Genomic DNA, 27,051 nt, shown 5'->3' with positions numbered 1-27,051 from the left:
TAGTTCTAAACAAGATTTTTCTAGTGATTAATTACAGAATGTTTACTACATTGTGATGTATTGATAATTTAATTTTTAGGTAAATGATTTTATTCTTAGAACTAATTTTGTTCTAAATTAGGTTACCATGATCCCTTTACAATTTTGCTTTTCAGCGAACCCTCATAAATTGAATTAATTGCCCATTGTCCCCTCTCTTACTCCCTGATTGTTTTATACCTTTAGATCTCTGATTCTATAGATCCTTATTTCGTAATTAAATAAATATTCTTGAATTTGGGAACCATGAAAAGTTATTTCAAGTTTGTACTGCGTCCGCAATTTTTAAGTTAAGTTTTTAATTAGTCGTGCAAACGTTGTCGAACGTAATGGATGTATGATGAGTATACACTACTAGCGGCTACGCCTCTAGAGACCTTTAGTAGCACTTAATTTTTTTTAGTTCAATTATCTAATTTGATAGGTAAAAATCTAGAAAAGTAAAAAAAAAATTGATGTTTTGTGATAGTACATTTTTAAAATCGTAGAAAATTGGAAATATTTATATATTTACTCAGGGATCTAAAGGGATATGACAAAGGCCGAAAAATTGATGTACATTTCTAATGTTGATACACAAAGTTACCCTTTTGTAGATTATAAATAATGGTTGAAACGTTAGGACACTTAACTTAATAAAGCAACCAATCAAAATTAATCAAGTCCCCAAAGCTGTTAAGCCAATAAATAAGAATGCGTTGTTATAAAACTTTGGGGACTAGTGTAATAAACGGCCCATTGTCCCCTCCCTCCCCTGGTATGATGCCCTACTAAAGATTATTTTATTTCAGACATCAATGAAAAAATCAATGTATTAAAATTCAACAAAACAGGTAAAAAAAAGGTAGATCATGGAAAGAAAACGAAGTTTCAGGTTTCGTCGTATTTTCACAGTAGCTTTTCTCCTATTTCTAGCCCTGCGGGGCATATTTTCTCACCCTGCAGGGCAATCATCATTTACTTAACCTAACCTAAAGTAACCTTTTAAAAGCTAATGTGAAAATACGATGTTACCCGCAACGTTTTCTTTCCATGACCAAAAAGGTAGTTTCCCACTAATTACTTGTTGATCAATAAAACCTCCCCAACCACCCCCCCCCCCAATTTTTTAAAACAATCTTGTTATATAAAATGGTAAGATCATTTTGTCTGTAGCGAAGGATCTTGCCAACCGCTCAACCGATTTGCTTCTCTTTTACACTGAAGGTTCTTACAGATCCAGGGACGGTTTTAACTATTTTTGGGAAGAGTATATTTCATTGTCTCTTATAACTTTGAAAATGGGGGTGAACGATTCTTCCCCCTCCCACCTTAAGTGCCCTTAGAGGCGAAGCCGCTATTTGAATATAAAGGTAGGGAAAGGGTATTTTCCTTTATGGCTTCGAAACTGATTAATATCTGCTGGATTGGAACCGGTTTAATCAGCCTTACTGAAAATCGATGTATAGCATAGAATCACAGACAATTTTCCACGAAAATTAAAATATAAATTATACCAGTTTTCGGCCCTTTGGGGTTCATAAGACAGGTTCTAATCTTTCAATTTTTATTTTAATATCTGCGGAAAGCTGTCTATATACGATGCAAATAAAAAAAACTTAATATTCCAATTTTTTTAAAATTTAATAAGGGGAAGGGGGGATTAAGTTCTTAAAGTAAAAAACTTTTTTCTAAAAAAAATCCCTATTTTTCGTAGGTTGCAACATTCTTTTAATATGAAAATCCAAAAAATCACAAGTGTCCAGAGCAAATAAATTAAAGCGAGAAAAAAGTCTGCGGTTTTTGGCGGCATCGACTGTTTTTCACCGTTTCATTTCAGTTCTGTACTTTAATAGAGCAGTTTTTTTTTGGTCATGGAAAGAAAACAAAGTTGCGGGTTTCGTCGTATTTTCACAGTTGCTTTTGAAAGGCCATTTAGGTTAGGAGGTTAGGTTAAGTAAAAGTCAATAATTGCCCAGCAGGGGCTCTAAATAGGAGAAAAGCTACTGTGAAAATGAGACGAAACCTGCAAATTCGTTTTCTTTCCATGATCCCAATTTTCTACATCAAATTACAATATTCTACTCCTGAGGTGAATTCTTAAAAAAAAACTTTCGCCTCATTGATTTTAGTGGGGCAAAAGTCTACGTTCTCAAAAGTCATAAAAATTAACAATCCGAATCCGCGATTTCAATTGCGTATTTGAATTCTTTGCCCAAACATTGAGCGGTCGCAGATTGCCAACCCTACCTTTTAAAAAGCGCAGCTTTCCTATAATTAGGGTTGGTCCGTCCCTCCGTACGTCTGAGATGAATAGCTTTTTTCGTTAATTTAGGCATGTAAGAATTGTCCTATCGATTTTAAACTTTGCATGGTGATTCCTGTAGTAGTTAGGTATTATTTAGAAAGCGTAGCAACTCTATAATCATTACCAGAATGTCCGTACGTCCATTTTTAACATGTTGATTTTTCTACTTTTTAATAACAAATTTTTATGTGATCTAATTATCTGATTGATCTGATTTTTGATTGAATCCTGGTACAACACAGCATAATGTTATAAGCGAAGCAACTCTATAATTAAGTCCTAAAAATGTAAGTATGTCCATAAACATTATCCAGTATCAAGAAGTTTTTCAACAAATTTACTTACAATTTTGCTTCAACTCTTATACATTTATATTGTGATTATTCAGTTCTGACACTATACAAGTGTTAATGTCCGTTTGTCCTACCGTTTCTGTGCTTCGCTTTTATGGATGTTGTCATCCTTGTTTTACCAAGATCTCATATCTAGAACAAGAACAAGATGTCAAGACGAGTGGTGGAGCGGAAATGGGAAAACAGGAACAGAAATTCAAATAGCTTAAAACCAGCCCAAACCTTAAATCTCAAATTAGATTAGCCTAAAACCATCCTTCGACCTTTGCGGAGAACTCGATCGGTTCAGTAGTCATCAAAAACTTAAGCTCTAGACAGAATAAAACCTTACTACTTTATATAATAGGACCGGCGGAAGCGCCCTTAGCCTCTAGGGGCTCTATATTCGAAGGGATAGGTAAGGGCAGAAAAATAGCTTTAATAGGTACATACCCAGACTTTTTAAAGTAGAAAAATAGTCTAAAACTATCTCAGGACCAATAAGAAGCTTCATTGTAAAGGAGAACCATATCGGTTCAGCGGTTAGCGAGATCCTTCGCTACAGACAATAACTCTTACTACTTTATATTATAGCCTTATAGGATACTAATGTCCTCTAGCAAAATGTCTCCTTTTCTGTTCAAACACCCGGGGTATTAGGTAAAGTAACACCCTAAAGACAACCAACCTTTTGATTGCACGACACATGTCTAGTAGTTCAACTTTACATAATCAGTGTGGTTTAATATACGCAGGATTTAAACCGGTTCTTAGCCAGACTGCAAAAATCAAGTATAATTATACAAAGCAACTTTCCACGAATAATAAAATAAAACGGGTATTAATCTTATAAAGGGGGGAGGCGGATGTGCCACTTTTTGAAACCAAAAGTAAAACGTGCATGTTCTCAGCCCATAAAAGAGTTACAGCTCTAAATTTCGGCACAGCAGTTACTGTTGTGGAGAACAATATGGAACTGTGAAGAAACGGCGGCGAACCGCCGCTCCCGCCGAAAATCGCCGTATTTTTTTGCCTTTTTTTCACCAAATGAGACAGTTCTTAATCATCTGAGATAAACTTTTTTTTTCATAAAAAAAAATTCCCTTATATTTTCACGTGACACTTATTAATAGTAATATTTCAAACATGTCGATATTAAAAAAAAGTGTCAAGTGAAAATATAAGCGAAATCTCATATGATTATAATTGTCTATTGTAGCGAGAAAAGGCAAAAGAAATTCGGCGGGAACAGCGGTTTCGCAGCCGTTTCTTCACAGTTCCATATTGTTCTCCACTAAAACAACTGCTGTGCTAAATTTTAGAGCTGTAACTCTTTTATGGGCTGAGATCATGCACGTTTTACTTTTGGTTTCAAAAAGTGGCACATCCGCCTCCCCCCTTTCATTTTGATGTCTGCGTAATGCTGTCTATAATACGATGCGTTAAATAACTAGGTATTTATGGTAACGTTTCGAATGCTTTGCTAAAGTCAAAAGAGCACAAATAAACAAAATAATATCGTTGGTTAATATATATTTATCGCATCTTATTAGACAGCTTTCCGCGGATATTTAAAGGAAAAACCAGTTTTGTTAGCCGTGACAGGCCGAAGGCCCGACTAACAAAATTGTTACTCATATTATGTTTTTATTTTAATTTTTGTGGAAAATTGTATGTAATACAATGCTTGACATAAATTTTTTATGACTGAGAACTGGTTCTAATCCAGCGGTTATTAATCGGTTTCGAAGCCATTCTGGAAAACCTATTTACTAAGTACGTATATCTAATTCGTTACTAAATTCTAAAAAATCAGCGTTATCATCATAGGAATTAAAAAAAAAACATAAAAATTATACACGCTAACTACTGGACCGATATGGTTCTCCTTTACAGTGTAGCTTCTCATAGGTCCTATATTAGCGGCAACGCACCTAGAGGGGGAAATTAAATCCCTAAACCCATTTTTTTGTCCAATGTCTATATTGCGTTTAAGTCTCTACGAAAATAGGAGAAAAGGGGGGGGGGGGAAATGTGGTGACTCGTGCCACGACATACCAGCAATTTTATTTTGGGTGCTACTCCCTTAGTTTTAGAGATAATTGGGTGAAATCTTTTGGGCTGGGTCACTAATTACCCCAACTAGAGGTATCTTTCAAAAAAAACGGCGGCGGGTCCGCCGCTCCCGCCGTTCGCCGCCATTTTCCGCCGCCGCCAAAAAAATTTTTTTTATTGCATTTCTCGCCGAATTAGGCAATTTGGAATCATTTGAGACCATGTTATTTTTTTCAAAAAATTTTCCCCTTATAACCAACCCTGCGGGGGGACTTAGTCATTTTTTTCAAATTCTCGTTTATCAAGGTATATCTTAAATTCAGTGCCTCTCCTAAGCTTTTAAAGATATTGAGACAAAACCTTTTGAGGTAGATCAGTAAAAAATATTTGAATAAAAAATGGCGGCGGTACCGCCGCTCCCGCCGTCCCCCGCCATTTTCCGCCGCCGCCGCCAAAATTTTTTTTATTGCATTTCTCGCCGAATTAGGCAATTTGGAATCATTTGAGACCATGTTATTTTTTTCAAAAATTTTTCCCCTTATAACCAACCCTGCGGGGGGACTTTGTCATTTTTTTCAAATTCTCGTTTATTAAGGTATATCTTGAATTCAGTGCCTCTCCTAAGCTTTTAAAGATATTGAGACAAAACCTTTTGAGGTAGATCAGTAAAAAATATTTGAATAAAAAATGGCGGCGGTACCACCGCTCCCGCCATCCACCGCCATTTTCCGCCGCCCACAGGACGGCTTGTAAGGGGAAAAATTTTTGAAAAAAATAACATGGTCTCAAGTGATTCCAAATTGCCTAATTCGGTGAGAAATGCAATAAAAAAAATTTTGGCGGCGGCGGCGGAAAATGGCGGTGGACGGCGGGAGCGGCGGTACCGCCGCCATTTTTTATTCAAATATTTTTTACTGATCTACCTCAAAAGGTTTTGTCTCAATATCTTTAAAAGCTTAGGAGAGGCACTGAATTTAAGATATACCTTGATAAACGAGAATTTGAAAAAAATGACAAAGTCCCCCCGCAGGGTTGGTTATAAGGGGAAAAATTTTTGAAAAAAATAACATGGTCTCAAATGATTCCAAATTGCCTAATTCGGCGAGAAATGCAATAAAATTTTTTTTTTTTGGCGGCGGCGGAAAATGGCGGCGAACGGCGGAAGCGGCGGACCCGCCGCCGTTTTTTTTGAAAGATACCTCTAGTTGGGGTAATTAGTGACCCAGCCCAAAAGATTTCACCCAATTATTCCTAAAACTAAGGGAGTAGCACCCAAAATAAAATTGCTGGTATGTCGTGGCACGAGTCACCACATTTCCCCCCCCCCCCTTAAAACATATTTCTGATATCTCTTGGGAGGGTGGTGGTACCCTCCCCCAAAATAGTTATAAAACTTCCCGGGACCTATGAGAAGCTACCCTATTAAGGAGAACCAGATTGGTTCAGCGGTTAGAGATCCTTCGGTACAAACACACAGACACAAAAACACACAAACATCCTGTTACTTAAGTATAAGGACTAGCAGCTACGCCCCTAGATGCCTATAGTGGCACTGTAAATGTTTTTGTTAAATTCATGTCTATGTTGCGTTCAAGTCTCTACGAAATTTTCGATTTTTGGTGATTTCTCTCGGGAGGGTGTTGGTACCCTCCCCCAAAACAGTTATAATACTTTCGGGACCCATAAAAACTACCCTGTTAAGGAGAACCCTATCGGTTCAGCGGTTAGCGAGATCCTTCGGTACAAACAAACCGAGATCCTGTTACTTTATTATAAGGACAAGCGGCTTTGCCCTAGCCTCTAGGGCCGTTGCCCCATGAGGTAGTTTTGAAAAAAATAAGAAATAAAAAAAATTTCTCCCCCCCATACTCTTCCCCCCAATTTTTTTTTGAGGGGGGAAATTTCATTTTTTTGGGGGGTTTGGGGTGTCCCACCCCCAAGAAAATAGCTTAAAACCACCACAGAGCCAATAGGTATATACCCTGAAGAGTAGAATCCGATCGGTTCTGTGGTTACCGAGATCTTAAGCTTCAGACGGACGGACAGACAGACATCAAGCTTCTTTGTATTGATAAAAATTGAATTTCTGTATGAAGAAATGTATATTTGGAGAAGGGGGACTTACTCTTACTTCTAGGAATCATCATATTTTTATACCATATAGTTACAGGAGTGGATATTCTGCATGGTTTCTAAAGGGATAAGACAATGGCCGATAAATTGCTGTTCATCCCAAATGATGATACTCAAAGTTACCCCTTTTTTAGATTAAAATTAATGGTTGAAACGTTTAAACATTAACTAAACGGAGGGGGGGGGGCTATTTTTTCTTGTGAGGGGGATCTTTACAGGACCTATGAGACGCTTTGATGTAAAGGAGAACAATATCGGTCCTGCTGTTAGCGAGATCTTTCATTACTAACAGACAAACATACCAGGGGTCTAAAGGGAAAAGGCAATAGCTGTAAAATTGATGTACTACATGCCCAATGTTGATATATAAAATCACCCCTTTTTGTACAAATTACGGCTGAAACGATTGAATACTCACCTAATAAATGAACCAACAAATCAAAATTCAATAAAAAAAGCACAAGGTTGTTAAGTCAACGAATAAGAAAACGTTGTTATAAGACTGGGGACTAGTGTAATAAACAACCCAATGTATCCTCCTTCCCTGCAAACACAGACAGACAGACATCCTGTTACTTTTATATAAAGATGATGAAACATGTTTAGAAGAACCAACCAAACCTCTGATAACCGCCAGAACTAGGTAAGAAATAGAAACCGATTAATATCCACTGGATTAGAACTGGTTCTTAGCTATACTATCCGCATAATATCCGCGGAAAGCTGACTATAATCCTCTTTTTCCGCAAAACCACGATTTTAATTGTTTTTGCATACTGGAATAGTTATTTATCGTATCGTATTATAGACAGCTTTCCGCGGATATTAAAATGAAAACTTATATTAATTTTAAATTAATATTTCTGGAAAATTGACTGTAATTCTATGCTATATATTATGTCTAAGGACCGGTTCTAATCCAGCGGATATTAATCAGTTTCGAAGTCATACTGGTATTGTTATTTATCGCATCTTATTATAGACAGCTTTCCGCGGACAAAAATGAAAAATGATTAGATTTGTACCACTTTTGTTAGCCCTATGGGGCCGATTGCCCGGGCAGTAAAATCTGGTATCATTCATATGAGTTTTATTATTTTAATATTCGTGGAAAATTGTTTGTAATTCGATGCTGTACATGATTTTTCTGTATGGCCGATAACCGGTTCTAATCCAGCGGATATTAATCGGTTTCGATGTCATACAGCATTAGTTATTTATCGCAGCGTATTATAGACAGCTTTCCGCGGATATTAAAATGAAAAATTATAAGATGTGCACCAGTTTTGTTAGCGCCGAATTCTCAACCCTTCAAAAAAATTAAGGTTGAGTGTCGATCCTCTTTCCCTCATTGGCCCTATTCGTACTTATTGATATAATAAGCTACTCTATAATTTACTATGTCAGTCAGTCCGTAACACTCTGGGAAAATGTGATTTTCTCAGCTGTTAATTAAGATAGATGGCTGATTTTTTGTGTGAAGATTCTCCATACCAATGAGCATCTGTTATATAATGTACTTTGTCCGTCGGTCATGCTACAAAATGTAAATAATAAAGAATTGAAAAAGGTTTCATGATTATTTCTCAAAGGGGTACTTGCACGAAGTGTATTTAAATTTGAATTTAGTGGACTGCATATCTTTTTTTCTCTCATAAAAACAGCATGATGACTATTTTGGTGGTGCCAAATTGACTGCTTTTTATTGTTTTACAAAATTATATATGTTGTAACTTATGCTTGCAATCAAACTTGTTAAATGCACTTCATGCAACTATCCCTCTGCTAATGGGGGGGGGGGAATGAAAAAATACAGAGTACCATAAACATTTTTAGTAGCGAAGCTACACTATAATTCGAAATGTCCGTCCGTCCGTCTGTCTGAGACAGAAAGGGGGAAACGTGATTTTCTCGGCTCCTATAAAAGATAGAGAGCTAAAATTTTCAGGGATTATTTATGTTAACAGTCTTCATATTTTCAATAAGTTTCATTAAGATTTGTCAGTTGGTTGGGGTGCTAGATCGATTCCTACATTTTTAAGTTTTCATGATTTTCTTAACTCCTATTCAACATAGATGGTTGAAATTTTCAGTGATTGGATACTTTCATATTAGGCATAATTTTATCAAGTTTTATTGAGATTTGCTTATTGGTTGGGGGTGCTAGTTCGATTCCTAGATTTTTAGGTTTTCATAATTTTCTTTACTCCTATTTGAGATAGACGGCTGATATTTTTAGGGATTAAACAATTTCACAATTTACATATCCCCACAAAGTTTCATTAAGATTTGCTTATTTGTTGAGGTGCTAGATCGATTCCCTGATTTTCACGTTATAAATCTTATAAGGTTTCGTGATTTTTTAGTTTAATGTTTCTTTTAATGAAACTGCAATAAAGTTATTTTTTTCCGGATATCCATTCATAATATTTGTGCTTCGCTACTTATGGATGTTGTCATCCTTGTTTCATTCTTTTTCATATCCTTAGAGATAAAAATAGAAAAAATGTGAAAGGGGTAAAAAATGAATAAGATAAAAAGAATGAAATATTTTTGCAACAGGGAAAAAATGAATCTTGTGCAGATATACAACACCCCTGTGACAACCTTGGGGGGTCAAGGAAAGAAAACGAAGTTGCGGGTTGTATTGTATTTTCACAATAGCTTTTGAAAGGTTATTTTAGGTTAGGTTAAGTAAATGTTAATGATTGCCCAGCAGGACTAGAGCCTCCAGGGGCTGGAAGTAGGAGAAAAGCTACTGTGAAACCCGCTACTTCGTTTTCTTTCCATGATCCCAACCTTGTACCTATTTATTTTAGGCACGGAAGAAACATCAAGGTTCAATTCAAATCCAACTTAACATTAACTTTAAGTTTGAAATCTCTGGGATGATTTTAACATACTTAAACTTACAACGGAGTAATCATTATACTAAAGTAACAGGATGTTTGTTTGTTTGTTTGTTTGTGTGTACTGAAGGATCTTGCTAACCGCTGAACCGATTAAGTACTCCTTAACAGGGTAGAATCTCATAGATCCCGGGAAGGTTTTTAACTATTTTGGGGGAGGGTACTACTACCCTCCCAAGAGAAATAACAAAAATCTAAATTTTTTTTAATGTTTCTCGATTTTAGAAATAGAGTTCAACGCAAACATAAACGTCAAACGCAACATAGATATATTTTAAATATAAAAAAAAACATTTGAATGCCACTAGAGGCCTCTAGGGGCGTAGCCGCTAGTCTTATATGAAAGTAATAGGATGTTTGTCTGTGTGTCTGTCTGTGTGTACCGAAGGATCTCGCTAACCGCTAAACCGATCGGGTTCTCCTTAACAGGGTAGCTATTCATAGGTCCCGGGAAGGTTTTTAACTATTTTCTTGGGTGGTGGGACACCCCCAACCCCCCCAAAAAATAAAAAAAATACCCTCCCTCCAGATATTTGAAAAAAATAAAAACATTTAAAGTGCCACTAGAGACCTCTAGGTGCGTATCCGCTAATCTTGTATAAAAAAAACAGGATATCTGTCTGTGGTTTAAGATCTCGATAACCGCACTGGATTAATTCCTTTACAATTAAGCTTAAAGGTTTAGAGATTTATTTATGCAAGGGGGTTTAATCACCATACTTAAAGAAAAAACACATGCAATGCACTCCCTAATTTTTAAACTCTTAATTGACTTGATCCGAAGGGGCTGGGAAAGGCAATCAATAGCCTAAACCCATCCCATGACCTCAATTGGATCTGTACATATCTAAAATTAAATCTTAAGCTTCAGACAAAAAAGCTCTTTATACTTTATATAATACTATATCAATATTAAAAGTCGTTCAAATTCATTTTAAAAATATTCCAAATTATTTTTAAAAATCTTCCAAATTATTTTTTAAAATCTTCCAAATTGTTTTTTTAAAATCTTTCTGAAACCTGCTTGAATATAGGTGGCCGATATATTGATTTACATTCCCAATTGTTATACACAATATTACCAATTCTGTAGAATAAAATTAGTTGTTGAAACGTTTGGACACTCAACTTAATAAACCAACCATTAGAAATTCACTTTAGCCCTTATAGTTAAGCCAATGAATAAGAAAACGTTGTTATGAAACTTTAGGGACTAGTGTAATAAACTGCCTTTTCTCCCCCCCCCTTTCTCTCTCTGAGAATATACACCCCTGAAAATCAGGAGTGGACCGGATATCCGGCTAAATATGTATCCGGCCCAAACCTACTAGAAATGAGTATTTCAGAGAGAGAGAGGGGGGGGGGGAGGCAATAGGCTGTTTATTACACTAGTCTCCAAAGTTTTATAATAACGTTTTCTTGTTCGTTGGCTTAACTACTTTGGGGACTCTTACCAAAGGGGTAGTTTCACGAAAGGCATTTGAACTTAATTTAGTGAACCCCATATTTTTTTCCTGGTTAATTGGTTAAACTACATTTATACAGCATATGTTTGAAAGAATTATTTTAATTTTCTACCACGTAGTTTTTAAAATATCAAGACTTGAAAATCGTCTTTTTAAATTGCATATATCACAAAAAGACAATTTTCAAGACTTGATATTTTCAAAACTACGTGGTAGAAAATTGAAATTCTTTCAATTATATGCCATATAAATATAGTTTAACCCATTAACTAGCAAAAAATATGCGGTTCACTAAATTAAGTTCAAATACATTTCGTGAAACTACCCCTTTTGATTGGTTGGTTTGTTAAGTTGAGTGTCCAAGCGATATAACAACTAATTGTACTCTATACAAATTATACAAGAGGTAATTTTTGCATCATCATTGGGGATGTACATCAATTTCACGGCCATTGTCTTATCCCTTTAGATCCCTGGTGTTTTATAGATATTTATGGCATCGTATTATAAACACTAAACAGCTATCCGCGGATATTATGCGGATAGTATAGTACTGAGAACCGGCTCTAATCCAGCAGATTGTAAGCGGATTTGAAAATGTACTGTGTAGGTACCTCTCAGCATCCTGTCCAGAGACAACATAGAATTTGAGTGCCAGGTAATAATGAATTTATTGTTTGAAATCTATAGGACAATTCTAACATGCCTAAATTAACATAAAAGGGATAAATGTACTAAGTACACTACTGGTACCCAAAGTTTTATAACCATGTTATCTTAGGTTTGCTCAAAAAACTTTGGGTACTTTTAATTAAAGGGAGGGGGCGGAAGTGACACTTCTTGAAACTAAAATTGAAAGTCAAAGGAACTAAATTAAGAGTTACAGCACTGAAATTTGGAAAAACAGTCGCTCTAAAGAGGTACTATGTGGAACTGTGAAGAAAAGTTGGTGAAGCTGCCGCTACCACCGTTTCCCGCTAAAATAAATTCGGCGACAGCGGCGGTTCCGCCGCCGTTTCTTCACAGTTCCACATTGTACCTCTTTATAGCGACTGGTTTTTCCAAATTTCAGTGCTGTAACTCCAAAGTTTTAAAGTGATTTGGGTCTTGGCTATCAGCCATCTATAATACAAAGTTGAATGATGTCTGTCCGTCTGTCCCTTAAGATCTCGGTAACCACTGAACCGATTGTATTCTACTTTTCAGGGAATACACCTACTGGTCCTGTTATGGTTTTAGGCTATTTTCTTGAGGGGGTGAAACACCCAAAACCTCCAAAAAAACAAAAAATAACTTTGCATGCTGATTCTTATAACAGTTAGGCATGATATAGACTGTCCGTACGTTCAATGTTAATTTTTAATTTTCATGCCAACTTTTTTTAGGTGATTTAATCTGATTTTTTAAACACTGATTCCTAGTACAATGTAATAAGCGAGGCATCTCTATAATAAAAAATGTAAGTATGTTCTGAAACAGTATCGAATATTTAAGCAGTTTTACAACTTTCGACTTTTTATACATTTATATTCTGCTTATTAATTTGGACACTCAACCAGTGCAGTGTTAATGTTTGTTCTATTTCTATTTATGGATGATGTCATCCTTGTTTGTTCATAAAACAATTAAATATGTGGTTATACGTAAAAAGAGGATTATAGTCAGCTTTCCGCGGATATTATACGGATAGTATGGCCAAGAACCGGTTCTAATCCAGCGGATATTATTTTTAGTTATGTGATACTGGACCTTTTCCTGATTATGCCACTTACACTGCGCATCTTATTGAGGTATTTATAACTAGTGGCTACGCCCCTAAAGTAGGGTTGGCATAAAAAACCCAAGTTGGGTTTTATTAGGTTTTTTTAACTCAAAAAAAACCTAAAAATCCGGGTGTTTTTTAAATGTACCTTTTGTCGATTTTGACTCATTTTCGAACAAATAATAGAAATTGTTAAAACATTTTATTTTAACTATTGTATACCTAACTGCATTTTAACTGCTTATTTTTATATACAAGTAACGGAATGTCTATCTATATGTACCAAAATAACTCCCTAACCACTGGACCGAAATGGTTCTCAATTACAATTAGCTTCTCACTACTTTGGGGGGGGGGGGGCAGATTTCTCTTAGGAGATTTGTGGTGCCCTCCACCAAAATTGGAATAAACCTTCCCTGGACCTATGAAAAGCTACCCCATACCGATTCAGCGGTTAGCGAGATCCTATGGTACAGACAAACATCCTGTTACTTTATAAGAATTATTTAACCTTTTATCTTAAAATTCCTAGGTAATAATCTTAAGAAAACAATAAAACCCAAAAAAACCGGATTTTATTAATAAAACCCAGGTTTTTACCAACCCTGCCCTAGAGGCCTCTAGTGGCACTTTACATGTTTTTTTTATTTCATATATGTCTTGTGTTAAAGTCCCTACGCAAAAGCAAGAATATTTAAAACATTTTCGATATTTTTGTGACTTCTCCCGGGGCTTAAAAGAATCTACCATGTAAAGGAGAACCATACCTGTTCAGTGGTTAGCGTAATCCTTTGGTACTGACAGCCAGAGAGACCAGACATCCTGTTACTTTTATTTGATTTTAATTGATTTGGCGTTTTCTCATTAAGTACTTTGTTGAGCATTGGACCCGTTCCCTTGTTTTTTTTGGATGGCTAATAATAAAATGCCGTTTCTCGAATTCGATATTAAAACAAACTCCTTTAGATTTGCCAGTAAAAAATATTTGAATAGAAAACGGCGGCTGTCCACTGCCGTTATCCGCCGTCACCAAAAAATATGGTTTTATTGCATTTCTCGCCGAATTAGGCAATTTGGAATCATTTGAGACCATGTTATTATTTTTAATTTTTAAAATTAGGGTCGGTCCGTCCGTCCGTCCGTACGTCCGTCCGTCCGTCCGTCCGTCCGAGATAGTTAGCTTTCATTCGTTAATTTAAGCATGTTAGAATTGTCCTATCGATTTCAAACTTTGCATGGTGATTTCTGTAGTAGTTAGGTACGATTTAGAAAGCGTAGCAACTCTATAATCATTACCCAAATGTCCGTACGTCCATTTTAAACATGTTGATTTTTTTACTTTTTTAAATAGCTTTTATTCGTTAATTTAAGCATGTTAGAATTGTCCTATCGATTTCAAATTTTGCATGGTAATTCCTGAAATAGTTAGGTACGATTTAGAAAGCGTAGCAACTCTATAATCATTACCAGAATGTCCGTACGTCCATTTTTAACATGTTGATTTTTCTACTTTTTTAACAACGAATTTTTATATGATCTAATTATCCGTTTGATCTGATATTTGGTATATTGATTCCTGGGACAACAAAGAACAATATTTTAAGCGAAGCAACTCTACAATCAAGCCCTAAAGATGTAAGTATGTCCATAAACATTATCCTGTATCAAGCAGTTTTTCAACAAATTTACTTACAATTTTGCTGGTGATGAAAAATTCTCTTTCCTCTCCTACAATTTTTTAAATTTTATAAAAAAAATCAAATTACCTTTAAGTTCTCATGTTAAACCAACTCTGTATAACAGTGTATCAGTCCTCCTTCAATAATCCTAGAAACAAAATTCTTTAATTTAAAAATTATAATATACAAAAAAACTTTTACTTTTTCTACTCACCACCAAGGCTGTTGCTTAACTAAAGTATTTTTGGTTGTATTTTTACGTCTAACTATAGACATAATACACACACATCACGCCTTTTTACGCTTCAAAGAATCAAGGTCTTTAGTCTCCACAGCATAAGCCATTGGCTGCGCCCCTACTAAAATGTTTTAAGGAAAAGCTTTACCTCATATTTCAATCCTTTTACTCTTTTATTATGTTATATAACAAATAAAAAAATTATGTGTTTCCTTTTATAAATCTAAAAAGTAACCATAAAATATGAATGCTTTTAAGTAAAATATAAACATCACAACCTTTTTCAAGCAAAATAAAGCTTCACTGAAAGGCTAAAACACAATTTTAGCCGCAGATGTTTTAAGAATACTTCAAAGCCTTCATAACTATCTACTTCCTACTTCCTTGTACAACCATAACCTTCAACAAAGAACGGAGTTTAGCTCCTAGTAAACCCTACACTTTTCAAAGCCTTTTTACAAACTTCAACTTTTAGTTGAATTCTCTTTTATCTAATAATCAAAATAAAACTTTTACTTTACAAAAAAATACACTTTATATGTTATTAGAAAAATTCCATGTTTTATGATTGTAAAAACATCAATTAAATATTTTTGCTGTTATTTAAAACTCATAAACCTTAATCATGTAATTGTTAGTAAATCACTAATGTATGTAATCTTATAAAAGCCATACCTACTTAAAACATAGCTGTCCTTGTTCCATTGTAAAAAGCCCAGCCACACGCACACTGATAACTCCTAGAGTTCTCCCCTCTCCTTTTTGTTAAGCCAACACCTAAACAAAATTTTATATAAAAAGGCAAATCCTTTCTGAAAAAGTCAGTTCACCTTCAGCAGTTTAAGAACTGCCTAGCAAGTGCTCACCCCCTAACCAACATCAGGTATGGCGGCTTGTCCAGTTGCGGGGTCTAATTAGATATCTGTGGCAGATATAATACAAAAGTCTGCCACACTTATCTAGGAAGACCTTACAATTGTACTAGTCATGTTTAAATATTAATGTATACTATATAATCATATAATCAATTTACACTTTAAATCTTTTTCTTAAATAAACTTAAAAGCTATTATTTGTTTCCTATGCGTGGTTGACTAGTCCTTATTGCTAGTCAAAGGTAAACATTATTTCTATCCTAACTACTGTCTATCACTTCCAACTTGCATATTTAATACCTATTCTATACCTTCTCTCTATCCGTCTAACAGTCCATCTAGTAGTTATATTTCTATTGTCTCTCAAAACACATATTTCAAAAGCAATGGTGCAAATTTGTCCTTGGATTTTTCTTTGGCCGCTACGGGCACTCCCAATCTTTGTTTCTATTAAGAAAAAAATATTTTGTAACTTTAATATTTGTAGAATATATAGTAAACATTCAAAATATTAAACAAGCCATTTTGTTTCAGCAATCCAACCCAACGCAATCCAACAGACAAACAGACATCATATACAACATAACAAGAAGAAAGTACCAAGCAAAAAGGCAGCCATCAAGTCCTGATCACCTTCGTTGGCGGCTAAGCCGAGGGGCTTTCTCTCAAAATATTCTAGGAACATTTTCATTTATCATAGTATATTATAGTAACCTAGTATATATGTTAAATATTGTGTCTATAAAATAGTAACATTTTACTATATAGTGTTGTCTAAGATTAAAATTTTAAAGTCAAAGTTATTTTGTCTACATATATAAGAGTGTCTCTTTAAATACCATTTATAACGTTGTAACATTGTAACCAATTTGGTTAAAAAGCTAACAGTCATACAAATGTCAATCTACACAGTAATTTATACAAAAACGTTAATCTAGCCATAACTAATAAAACTCTAACAGGCAAGGCCTGTTAAGTGTTTCAAATCACATAGCTTTACACATTTAAAATATAGATATATTTTTATAATTATAATATATATTTGAGTGTATTAAAACAGTCTTAACATAGAGGCAAGTCTAAAACATTTGCTATATAATTAAGTAAAATTTGGACATTTTTTTTAAAACACACCTAGCTAACGGTTTTCTACCACACACACACACACAGGCCTATAGATTAGGCTAGCTAGGAGCGCGTATTAGCGTATTATTACGTACAACGCTTCACACACACACATATACACACAAACACACACATCCATAAATAGACATATACCATATACTAAATATAAATATAGAAGGGAAATACATCATTTTCTCTAATATAAAACTCTGGCTAAAATAAGTCTATAGTTTAAACCTTGTATTAGCAAATTAAGAAAAGCCTTAGCAAACTTATATTACTATATCTCACTAAACTAGATTAAGAATAGTTTATAACTTAAAGAGCCTCTAGGAGCATAAAATTCTCTTAAGTTAATAAAAATAAGTTCGCCTAATTTAGAAGATTTCAAAGCTATCTTTTTAAGTCAGCTATAATATAAGTAAAACCTAAATAGCTTACAAACGTTTAAATAAAGTCACCTTTGTATGAATTGGTATTTCTAGTAAAATTAAAAACAGCAACAAAACAAGCTTTAAAAGCCTTCTTGAGTGTTTGGTAAATCAACCAAGAGGTTTTTTTTTATAAATCTTTAGTTAAAATATAGTTATATGTTCTTATATGTTAAAATTGCAGACAAATTAATTTTACCAAGTTTTGACTAGCTTAAATTTTAATCATTTTGGAGTCTCAAACGATACTAAGTATTAATCTCCCTCTGAGAAAAGATTCCTCTAGTACTTGAAAGATTATTAATTACTTCAACCTATTTACAAGTTCTATAAAAACCCTATCTAAAAGAAGTAATTGCAAAACTCCCTCTGAGAAAAGTTTTGTCTTAATCTTATTTAAAACCCTCTTGGGTATCTCAAGAAAATATTTATAAACCAATGTCTAGAAACTGTTGATAAATACACCTCCCTCAGAGAAAAGGTTTAAATTTTATCTTTGTTCTATATTAAAGACAAGTTAAGGAAAAAGCCTATATATATTATTATAAGTTTTCATTAAAGGCAACAAATTTTTCCAGCAAAAGACAAGAAAAATTTCAACTTGGCCAGTTGAAACTTTTGCATTATAAGTTTGATTTTGCGCAAAGAAAGCACAAACAAACTCTGGTTAGTAAATAAATATTTTTCGTTTTTGTCCGCTGAAACAAAAACCGTGTCCATACGGTTACCAAAGTCTTAAAGATTGCTCCACTGGAAGCAACACCCTATCAACCAGTACACAACCCATTTGATACACCTAGTGAACCTCCCACTTTGTTTTATTTGTGGTTACATCACCCATACCTATATTTCTTCAAGATTTGTACTTGTAAAGCCATATTGTCCTTCGCTATTATAATCCTTATAGTAGGATTCGCGGGATACTTAGCCTTGCTAAATCCCAGAATAATCCAAGCTATAACATCAGTCATACTCGAATTTATAGCCGCGATCCGAATTCTGAGCAAAGATGGATAAATTCCTATCTTTTAGTAGTCTTAGACGGTCACGAAGGCGACCTTCGAGGACTACCTCCTTAAGCCCCATCCGACAGCGACCAGTAACGCCTACCGGAACAGTACCACCAGCACGACCTGTCACTCCTATCAGACCTGTCACCCCAACAAGACCCGTTACTCCAACTCGAGTCGCCGCACGGCCAACAACACCAACTCAACCTAACCCGCCCGTGAGAACCCATGCTCAAGTACACCAAGAGTCGGTTACCGAACCTGTCATCAGCACCCATCCAGATACAACTACCCAGCCGTGTCCAAATGTCCAACAGGATGAACCTGAACTCCTAGACCTACTGCCCACACTAATGCCTGGGTCACTAGAGGATATACTGAACCAGGAACCCTACCAAGGTCTACTCAGCATAGAGACTGTGGTCAACACACTTCAAAATCCCTTGGGTAGCATGTTTTTCCAACAGCATATATTCACGAAATCGCTGATGAACAAACGCTACAAGTTGTCAGCAGAAGATATAGTTAGCTTCTGTGATAATTTCAGCGAGTATCTGAAGTTCCAGAAACGTGAAGTCCAAGAGGAGATTGAAGAGAAAACCATCACAGCAATCAGCAGAGACCGAAAACAACAGGTGGAGCGACACTTCTCATCATTCAACAATCATGCAGGGATCCAGTGTCCTGACCTTTTTGCGGCCCAAGCCACTCTCAAAACGGATGGAAAAATCAAGACAGCTAACTCCACCTTCCCACTCAAGTACCCGTTTACTGGCAGGGGTCCCCCGTATGTGCAAGAGTTCCTGCTGGAACTCAACACTGCGCAGCAGATAGTGCATCTGAGCAAACCGGAATTCATGGCCTACATGAGGAAATGTACAAGTGGAGAACCCTATCAGACACTAACCCAAGGTATGAACACGGGACTCACCATCGCGGATATCTACCAGACCCTGTTGTTGTCTTATGACAATAATATCAGCGCCGATGAAGCCAGCACGAAACTTCTGAATCTGAGAGCCAGCCGTGAGATGACGTTCCCCAAGCTTGTTAACATCATCCAAAATTTGGCCAGTCGCTCCTGCATCCTGTTTTCCAACCCAACAGAACGAACCTCTGTTTTCAATATCACCGCCACTGCAGCCCTCAAGAGAGCATTACCCCATTATTCGAAACTCAGATTATCAGAGCTCAGCATAACCTTGGGGCAGGAGCTTGGAAAATCACCTACCTACCACCAGTTGACCGCCGCCCTCTACCACCATATTGACGATATTGACGCTGATATAAAGAGTAACGGGGTACCTAAGACGTACAACGACAATCTGAGCTTATACAAATCCAGAGGACAGCAAGAGGATAACACGTCCACTGGTCCCAACAATCACTCCAAACCTCACAACGGAAACAACAACAACACTAGAAACCACAATAATAATACTGACCGCTACAACACCCAAATTGATACCACCAAATCATTTCTGCCAAGCTCAAGTGTACGGCAAGTTAACAGCCAGCAAAATAACTACAACCAGAATCATAACACTCCCCAGAATTATCAACAGCCTACAGACCATCACAGAGTACCTTTTGGAGACAACAATAAGAAGTTCTGTGCACTTTGCCATCAATCCAATCATTCAGCTAGTGATTATTGTCGTTTGATGCGCGATAATGAAGGCCGTCAGGTAAAAGTTGGATTGTCAGCTGACCACTGTAATCCCTGTTTTAAAGAGCACAATCTCAAGATGTATCATTCTGAAGACCTTTGCCCTGGAAGACCCAGAATGATGGAACTCTACCAAGAAAAGAGAGTTTATCCAGCTGGGGTTTTCAAGGAAGCCTTCCTAGCAAGAGAAGCTGAAAACCAATATGAACATCAGGATGAACAAAGCTTCAATTATCGAGGAAGAATTAATACCATTACAATTAAACGTAACCCTGGAAAGTCATATGTTTACACAGTAGATGATTCTTCACAACAGCAAACCAACAGTTTTCATAAATTATATGTCACTTGCAACATCTCCAAGCAACATGTACCTGGAGATTTTACAGTTACTGGACTATATGACACCGGCGCAGACCAGTCAATCATATCCAAATCCTACTTTGCTTCAGTTTTCAAGCTCCCTCCTGAAAAAGTAGATTCCTACCTGGAACCCAGCAACCTCATTCTGGAATCCTACACAAATACTTCAATCCCAATAGCTGGAGAAGTCACACTTCTAGTACAACTTCACCACAAAGGAGTTCATCAACCAATAAGATTCTTGGTGATTAATGACCTGGATGAAGATATCACACCACTTATCTTTGGCCTGAACGCATCAAAACAACTTTTACTTGCATTAAACTTTGATTCTGATAACTCACCTTATTTGTATCAGACTTCAAAAATTGATAAGCCTCTGCAAAGTCTTTACCTATCAAATCTGGATCTTAACACATGTACAAGCAAAGCAATCTACCTAGATCCTGGACAAAGAAGATTTGTACCAATGTTTGTAGCTCACCATTATGGCATTGTAGAAGGAATGTCAATAATTATAAGTGAAGATAATGTTCCAGCACTTAAAAATGGACCCATCAAGCTACATGCAACTAAAAGCACACTGAAGTTAGACCAGCATAATCAGCTTTATGGTTATGTACTAGCTCAAAACATATCTACAGATGTCACAAAAAACACAGCCCTTGGATTCTTTGAGAACGCAGCCCACAATCGTACCTTCAACTTTACATATGAAAGAGACCGAATGTTCATTCACCAAGTACATACCACATGGAATGAAGATTGCCTGAGCCCAGCCAACCAACAGATCCGTTTCACTACATAAAACCATGAGTATCTTTTATTTCTTTAGTCTCCAAGCAACCTAAAGAAAATGATTACACTTACCCTCAAAATAATAAAAAATTATATTTATTTTGTGCGCAAGTTTTTCATTAACCCAATACATTTAAAATTAACACCATTTTTTATATCATACTTCTTTACAGCACAAATTTCCTTCTACTAAAAATGCATACAAATTTCATTTTTTTCAAACTAAAATTTTTTTTTCACATTTTAATTAAAATGTTGTGTTAGTTTGATTAAAAACCAAAACCATAAAAAAAAATTTTTTTAACTGTTATTTTGGTCAGTTTTTTTGCAAATGTAAATTTTAGTTCAATCAGATCACAAAAAATTTTTTAGGTCTCCATTTGAGTCAATAAAAACTTTTATAATTTCAAAAGTCTTGTTTCCCTTACTATTGTACAAATAGTCTGATAAATAGTGAAATTCAAAAAAAAAATTTTTTTTGAAAAATGGTTGTGCATCAAAAATTTTTTCTTCCAACAAAAAAAAATAAACTGCTCAATGCTTTATCCATCTTTCTGAGTTTTAAAGGCAAAAATTAAAACTACTCAACTTTATTTAAATCTTAGAAAAGTTTCAAACTAAATTTGGTATCTAAGATTATACTTTATCTATGATAATGCACTCAAAAAATTAAATATGTGTTCCCAGACGAACCCCTGCTGTTTTACACTTTTCTCTCCCAGGGGCATATTCTTGACTTACACTTTCTCAAAAACATGTAAACAAATTTTTCAGAAAAGTATAATCATAATGAATTAATAAAACAATTTAGTTTTCTTAATCAACTCAGTTTTTCTAATACATCTTTTAAAATGTCTAAAGATTAATACTCGACGTTTCAATCAAAAAAACATAGAACTGAACAAAAAAATTTGAGAATCAAAGGCATTCCTAAAATTCACAAGTTCACGTTTACTATGAAAATGCAGTTTTACATTTATATATAAAATATAATGTATCTATCTATATGATATAAAAGTATCATATTGCACTATTTTACAGGCTCATTTGTCTTAATACATTATTAATCCTTAAGGCTTAATTTGTAACTTCTATTTAAAGAATTGTTACAAACATATTTTATCTTCCAGGGAAATGTCCCTTCTAAAACATATAAACCTTAAATAAACATAATAATAACTGAACCATTTCAAGTACATAATTTCAACTTTTATTAGGTGTTCTCATTTAGGAAAATTACAAAATGAAAATTATCTTTTAGGGATATATCCCTCCTTTTACTAATTTAGAAAACATATTTAACATGTATTACCCTTACCAATAAGATGAACGCTTTCAATCCTTAGTTCTATAAAAACAAGTATAATTGTAATTTACCGCCTTATGACATATTCTAATACAGTTTGCTTTACTAATTAGCATCAAAATTTTAATAGCTTTAACATGTACATATAAATAAAGCAGTATACGTACAGTTTTGTATTAAAACCTTGGTACATTACAAAATATAGCACGTATTACTTAGCTTCGCCCATAACCTTTTGGGACCTCATCTAATGACGCAATGAAAAAAAAAAAATAATAACCTTTTTTTTTGTTCTAGGTGTTAACATTTGTGTAATATTTATTTAATACCTATATTTGCAACAACTTTTTACACAGAAATGTAAATTTGATATTTAATACCTATATTTGCAACAACTTTCTGTTACACAGAAACTGCCAAATTTTGACAAAAACCCTCCAATATTTTTGTGCACATGAGAGTTTTTTGTAAAAATATAAATCAACAGCCTTTTCAAGCTAAAACTAATTAAACAAATTACACATTTTTATTAACTTATTCTAAAAGGGAGACAATATTTTAATTAAGTTTGTTAATAAAGAGCCTTAAAATTTTTTTTTCATAATATATTTTAAATTCAAGAAAATAACTAAGTTATGAATACCAATTGAAGCATATTTAATTTAAATATAACAGCACTCAACCCCACCTCTACACTTGTATTAGGATCAAACTCAACAATTGTGATACTCTTTAGAAGTATATCTATATTTAAGAATGTTGGTAATGATAGCCTTCTGATTTAAGATTTAAACCCAGTACAAACTTTTAGCAAATAAAACCTACATAAGTTTTTCTATTTTTAGTTCTTTTTGCAAAGATATTTAAGACCAATTTGAATACAAGTTTTATATAAAATTTTTTTTTTCAACTGATTTCTTTTCACAAAACCAAAAGTCGTAGCCTTGTCAATACCTAAGCTGATAAATATGCCCAACTGTGAGCTTCAGATTCATCATCTACTAGCTCCTGACAAAGTACCTGATCCTGATAAAAACAATCAGCCAAATCCTGCTCTTGAGCCTGAAAATCAGCCGTCCTACAGTCAAATACGTCAAGAAACCAGCTTTGCAACATGCAGCACCATTCATTAGACGTTCATCAGATGTGTCGCCACAGTATCCTATCAAGATTTCACCTGACTTGGACTGGAATATTCACCAACAGCCACAATACCAGAAATACCTTCTAAGAAGCTATGAATCTCAGATAACCTGTTACAGCATTAACCTGAAAAGACTCACTGGTCTTAGACAGTAAACACAATACTGTTGATAACTATACAACACCAGCAATACACATCATGCTAATGTAAACCATTACATTTTTGAGCTGAGGATTTTGACAAAGGGGGTCACGCGCACCCGGTAGAAAATATATCACTTGCAAAAGTTTCAAAATCCTTGTTTACATTGTACTCAGATTTGTCAACAATGTCTTTAATTTTATACTTTTCCTAACTTTTGATACATTGATATCAGTAATCTTAGAGCAAATATTGTTCAAAACTTCTTTAACCCCATTCACAACAGTTGGTGTAGTGTTAGAGATCCAAGTCACAGCTGTAGTTGATGTTATGATAAGAGATAGCATTGTAGTAGGCTCAAATGATTAATTATAAATAGCCTTTCGCTCTTCTATAAGCTAATTAAAATATTGTTCATACTTTTCTACAGCAATAAGCATGATGAAAATCAATGTGTAAATACTATTTAGCTGAAAAAATTTTAGAAAAATAATAACGATATTTCTACACATAATTTTTATCCTTAACTTGTCAAAATTTTTTCATCTTAATCTTCAAACCTAACTATGTTGTGGCATTATACAACTTAACATTAATTATTAAACTTAGTAACTAAATTTTTCATACTGTATATTATTGAAGTCTTGAAAAATTTGACCACTCTTCAATATTACATAAATCCATAAAGCAAAAACACTGGCTTTGAATTTCGACTAATAAAGGTCGTCTTAATTATATCTATATAAAAAAAAAAAAAAACATTTAATTCACTGTTAAATTTTAGATCTACAGTTCCTGATAACATTTTTTGTACCCTATCTAACAGGTCCACTGATTGTCTTGCTTATCTGGCAACCCAGCTCCTCTTTTATATAAAAAAAAAAAAAAATATAAAATCTAATAATTTTTGATCTAGAATGCGACCTGCCAGGAAAGCTAAAGACATGACTGTAAAATAACAAACCTCAGGCCCTACAGGATCCAAATACAACAAGCTGTTGACCTGAAGTACCTGAAACACCCTTGGAATCAGAAACAGCCACCACTATCTGAGTGACTGAATACCCAATCACCACTCACATTAACCTCATCCATCCATCAGTTAAAGAAACATACCAGTTAAACTACAGAAGATCCCATCATATTAGTACCAATCAACATTTTTTTTTATTGTTTTTTTTTACGCTTACGGAGTTTGGTGATGAAAAATTCTCTTTCCTCTCCTACAATTTTTTAAATTTTATAAAAAAAATCAAATTACCTTTAAGTTCTCATGTTAAACCAACTCTGTATAACAGTGTATCAGTCCTCCTTCAATAATCCTAGAAACAAAATTCTTTAATTTAAAAATTATAATATACAAAAAAACTTTTACTTTTTCTACTCACCACCAAGGCTGTTGCTTAACTAAAGTATTTTTGGTTGTATTTTTACGTCTAACTATAGACATAATACACACACATCACGCCTTTTTACGCTTCAAAGAATCAAGGTCTTTAGTCTCCACAGCATAAGCCATTGGCTGCGCCCCTACTAAAATGTTTTAAGGAAAAGCTTTACCTCATATTTCAATCCTTTTACTCTTTTATTATGTTATATAACAAATAAAAAAATTATGTGTTTCCTTTTATAAATCTAAAAAGTAACCATAAAATATGAATGCTTTTAAGTAAAATATAAACATCACAACCTTTTTCAAGCAAAATAAAGCTTCACTGAAAGGCTAAAACACAATTTTAGCCGCAGATGTTTTAAGAATACTTCAAAGCCTTCATAACTATCTACTTCCTACTTCCTTGTACAACCATAACCTTCAACAAAGAACGGAGTTTAGCTCCTAGTAAACCCTACACTTTTCAAAGCCTTTTTACAAACTTCAACTTTTAGTTGAATTCTCTTTTATCTAATAATCAAAATAAAACTTTTACTTTACAAAAAAATACACTTTATATGTTATTAGAAAAATTCCATGTTTTATGATTGTAAAAACATCAATTAAATATTTTTGCTGTTATTTAAAACTCATAAACCTTAATCATGTAATTGTTAGTAAATCACTAATGTATGTAATCTTATAAAAGCCATACCTACTTAAAACATAGCTGTCCTTGTTCCATTGTAAAAAGCCCAGCCACACGCACACTGATAACTCCTAGAGTTCTCCCCTCTCCTTTTTGTTAAGCCAACACCTAAACAAAATTTTATATAAAAAGGCAAATCCTTTCTGAAAAAGTCAGTTCACCTTCAGCAGTTTAAGAACTGCCTAGCAAGTGCTCACCCCCTAACCAACATCAGGTATGGCGGCTTGTCCAGTTGCGGGGTCTAATTAGATATCTGTGGCAGATATAATACAAAAGTCTGCCACACTTATCTAGGAAGACCTTACAATTGTACTAGTCATGTTTAAATATTAATGTATACTATATAATCATATAATCAATTTACACTTTAAATCTTTTTCTTAAATAAACTTAAAAGCTATTATTTGTTTCCTATGCGTGGTTGACTAGTCCTTATTGCTAGTCAAAGGTAAACATTATTTCTATCCTAACTACTGTCTATCACTTCCAACTTGCATATTTAATACCTATTCTATACCTTCTCTCTATCCGTCTAACAGTCCATCTAGTAGTTATATTTCTATTGTCTCTCAAAACACATATTTCAAAAGCATTGCTTCGAATCTTATACTTTTATATTCTGATTATTCAGTTCAGACACTATACAAGTATTAATGTCCGTTTGTCCTACCGTTTCAGTGCTTCGCTTTTATGGATGTTGTCATCCTTGTTCCCTAACAAGCAACCTTGCGGGGGATTTTGTCATTATTCCAGGAATATTTTTAGTAGCGAAGCTACTCTATAACTTGCAATGTCCGTCTGTCTGTATGTCCGTATGTCTTAGTTTGGGGGAAACGTGATTTTCTCAGCTCCTATAAAAGATAAAAGGCTGAAATTTTTTGACAACATTCCCATTATTAAGGAGCACAATTAACTATGAAACATCAATGGCGGTTGGACCGCTTTTTAGCAGGTTTTAGGCTATTTTTGTATTTTTCAAATTTTTGTCCATATCTATGGTTTTTATGGTCCGATTTCCAAAATTTTTTTCAGTTATAGTATCAAAATTAAGTTTTCTGTCTTTTCAATAAAACAATTATGACGGTCAGACTGCCTTTAAGCATTTTTAAAATTTTTGTAGTTAAAAATATCAAAATTAAATTTCCCGTTGTTTTGAGCATCCATTTACTTTGACTGACAGTCTGTTAATCATAGTACTGAAATATAAA

The 27,051-nt window shown here is 34.5% G+C and overlaps 1 protein-coding gene and 1 long non-coding RNA gene across 9 annotated transcripts in view; one reads left to right on the top strand and one right to left on the bottom strand.

The window, feature by feature from the left end:
- Positions 1–819: 819 nt before the first annotated feature.
- LOC145307621 (uncharacterized) overlaps positions 820–27,051 on the top strand; it is an 83,466-nt gene continuing 57,234 nt past the window's right edge. For all 7 annotated transcript variants that reach the window (XR_013875527.1, XM_080150079.1, XM_080150080.1 and 4 more), the window contains exons 1-7: positions 820–872; positions 2,816–2,865; positions 6,810–6,850; positions 7,453–7,489; positions 9,666–9,684; positions 11,832–11,879; positions 12,955–13,011. Coding sequence is in view for 6 of the 7 variants with exons in the window: in XM_080150079.1 (XP_080006205.1) it covers positions 2,828–2,865; positions 6,810–6,850; positions 7,453–7,489; positions 9,666–9,684; positions 11,832–11,879; positions 12,955–13,011 (240 nt within the window). In the remaining variant the exon portion in view is untranslated. The remainder of the gene's footprint in view (positions 873–2,815; positions 2,866–6,809; positions 6,851–7,452; positions 7,490–9,665; positions 9,685–11,831; positions 11,880–12,954; positions 13,012–27,051) is intronic.
- Positions 14,750–26,275, bottom strand: LOC145307674 (uncharacterized). Of its 2 annotated transcripts, XR_013875561.1 has the most exons (5): positions 25,850–26,275; positions 25,024–25,084; positions 16,376–16,450; positions 15,576–15,677; positions 14,750–14,810 (listed from the first exon to the last, which is right to left on the bottom strand). It is a non-coding gene; the product is annotated as an uncharacterized LOC145307674 (long non-coding RNA). The 2 variants fall into 2 exon arrangements; XR_013875560.1 differs by lacking the exon at positions 16,376–16,450 and having other exon boundaries at positions 25,850–26,261.

Source organism: Acartia tonsa, chromosome 15 (genome assembly GCF_053477335.1).
Source record: "Acartia tonsa isolate MP-2025a chromosome 15, ASM5347733v1, whole genome shotgun sequence".
Taxonomy (NCBI): domain Eukaryota; kingdom Metazoa; phylum Arthropoda; class Copepoda; order Calanoida; family Acartiidae; genus Acartia; species Acartia tonsa.
Note: the sequence above shows the minus strand (reverse complement) of the source record. Positions and strands in the feature narration are given on the sequence as shown.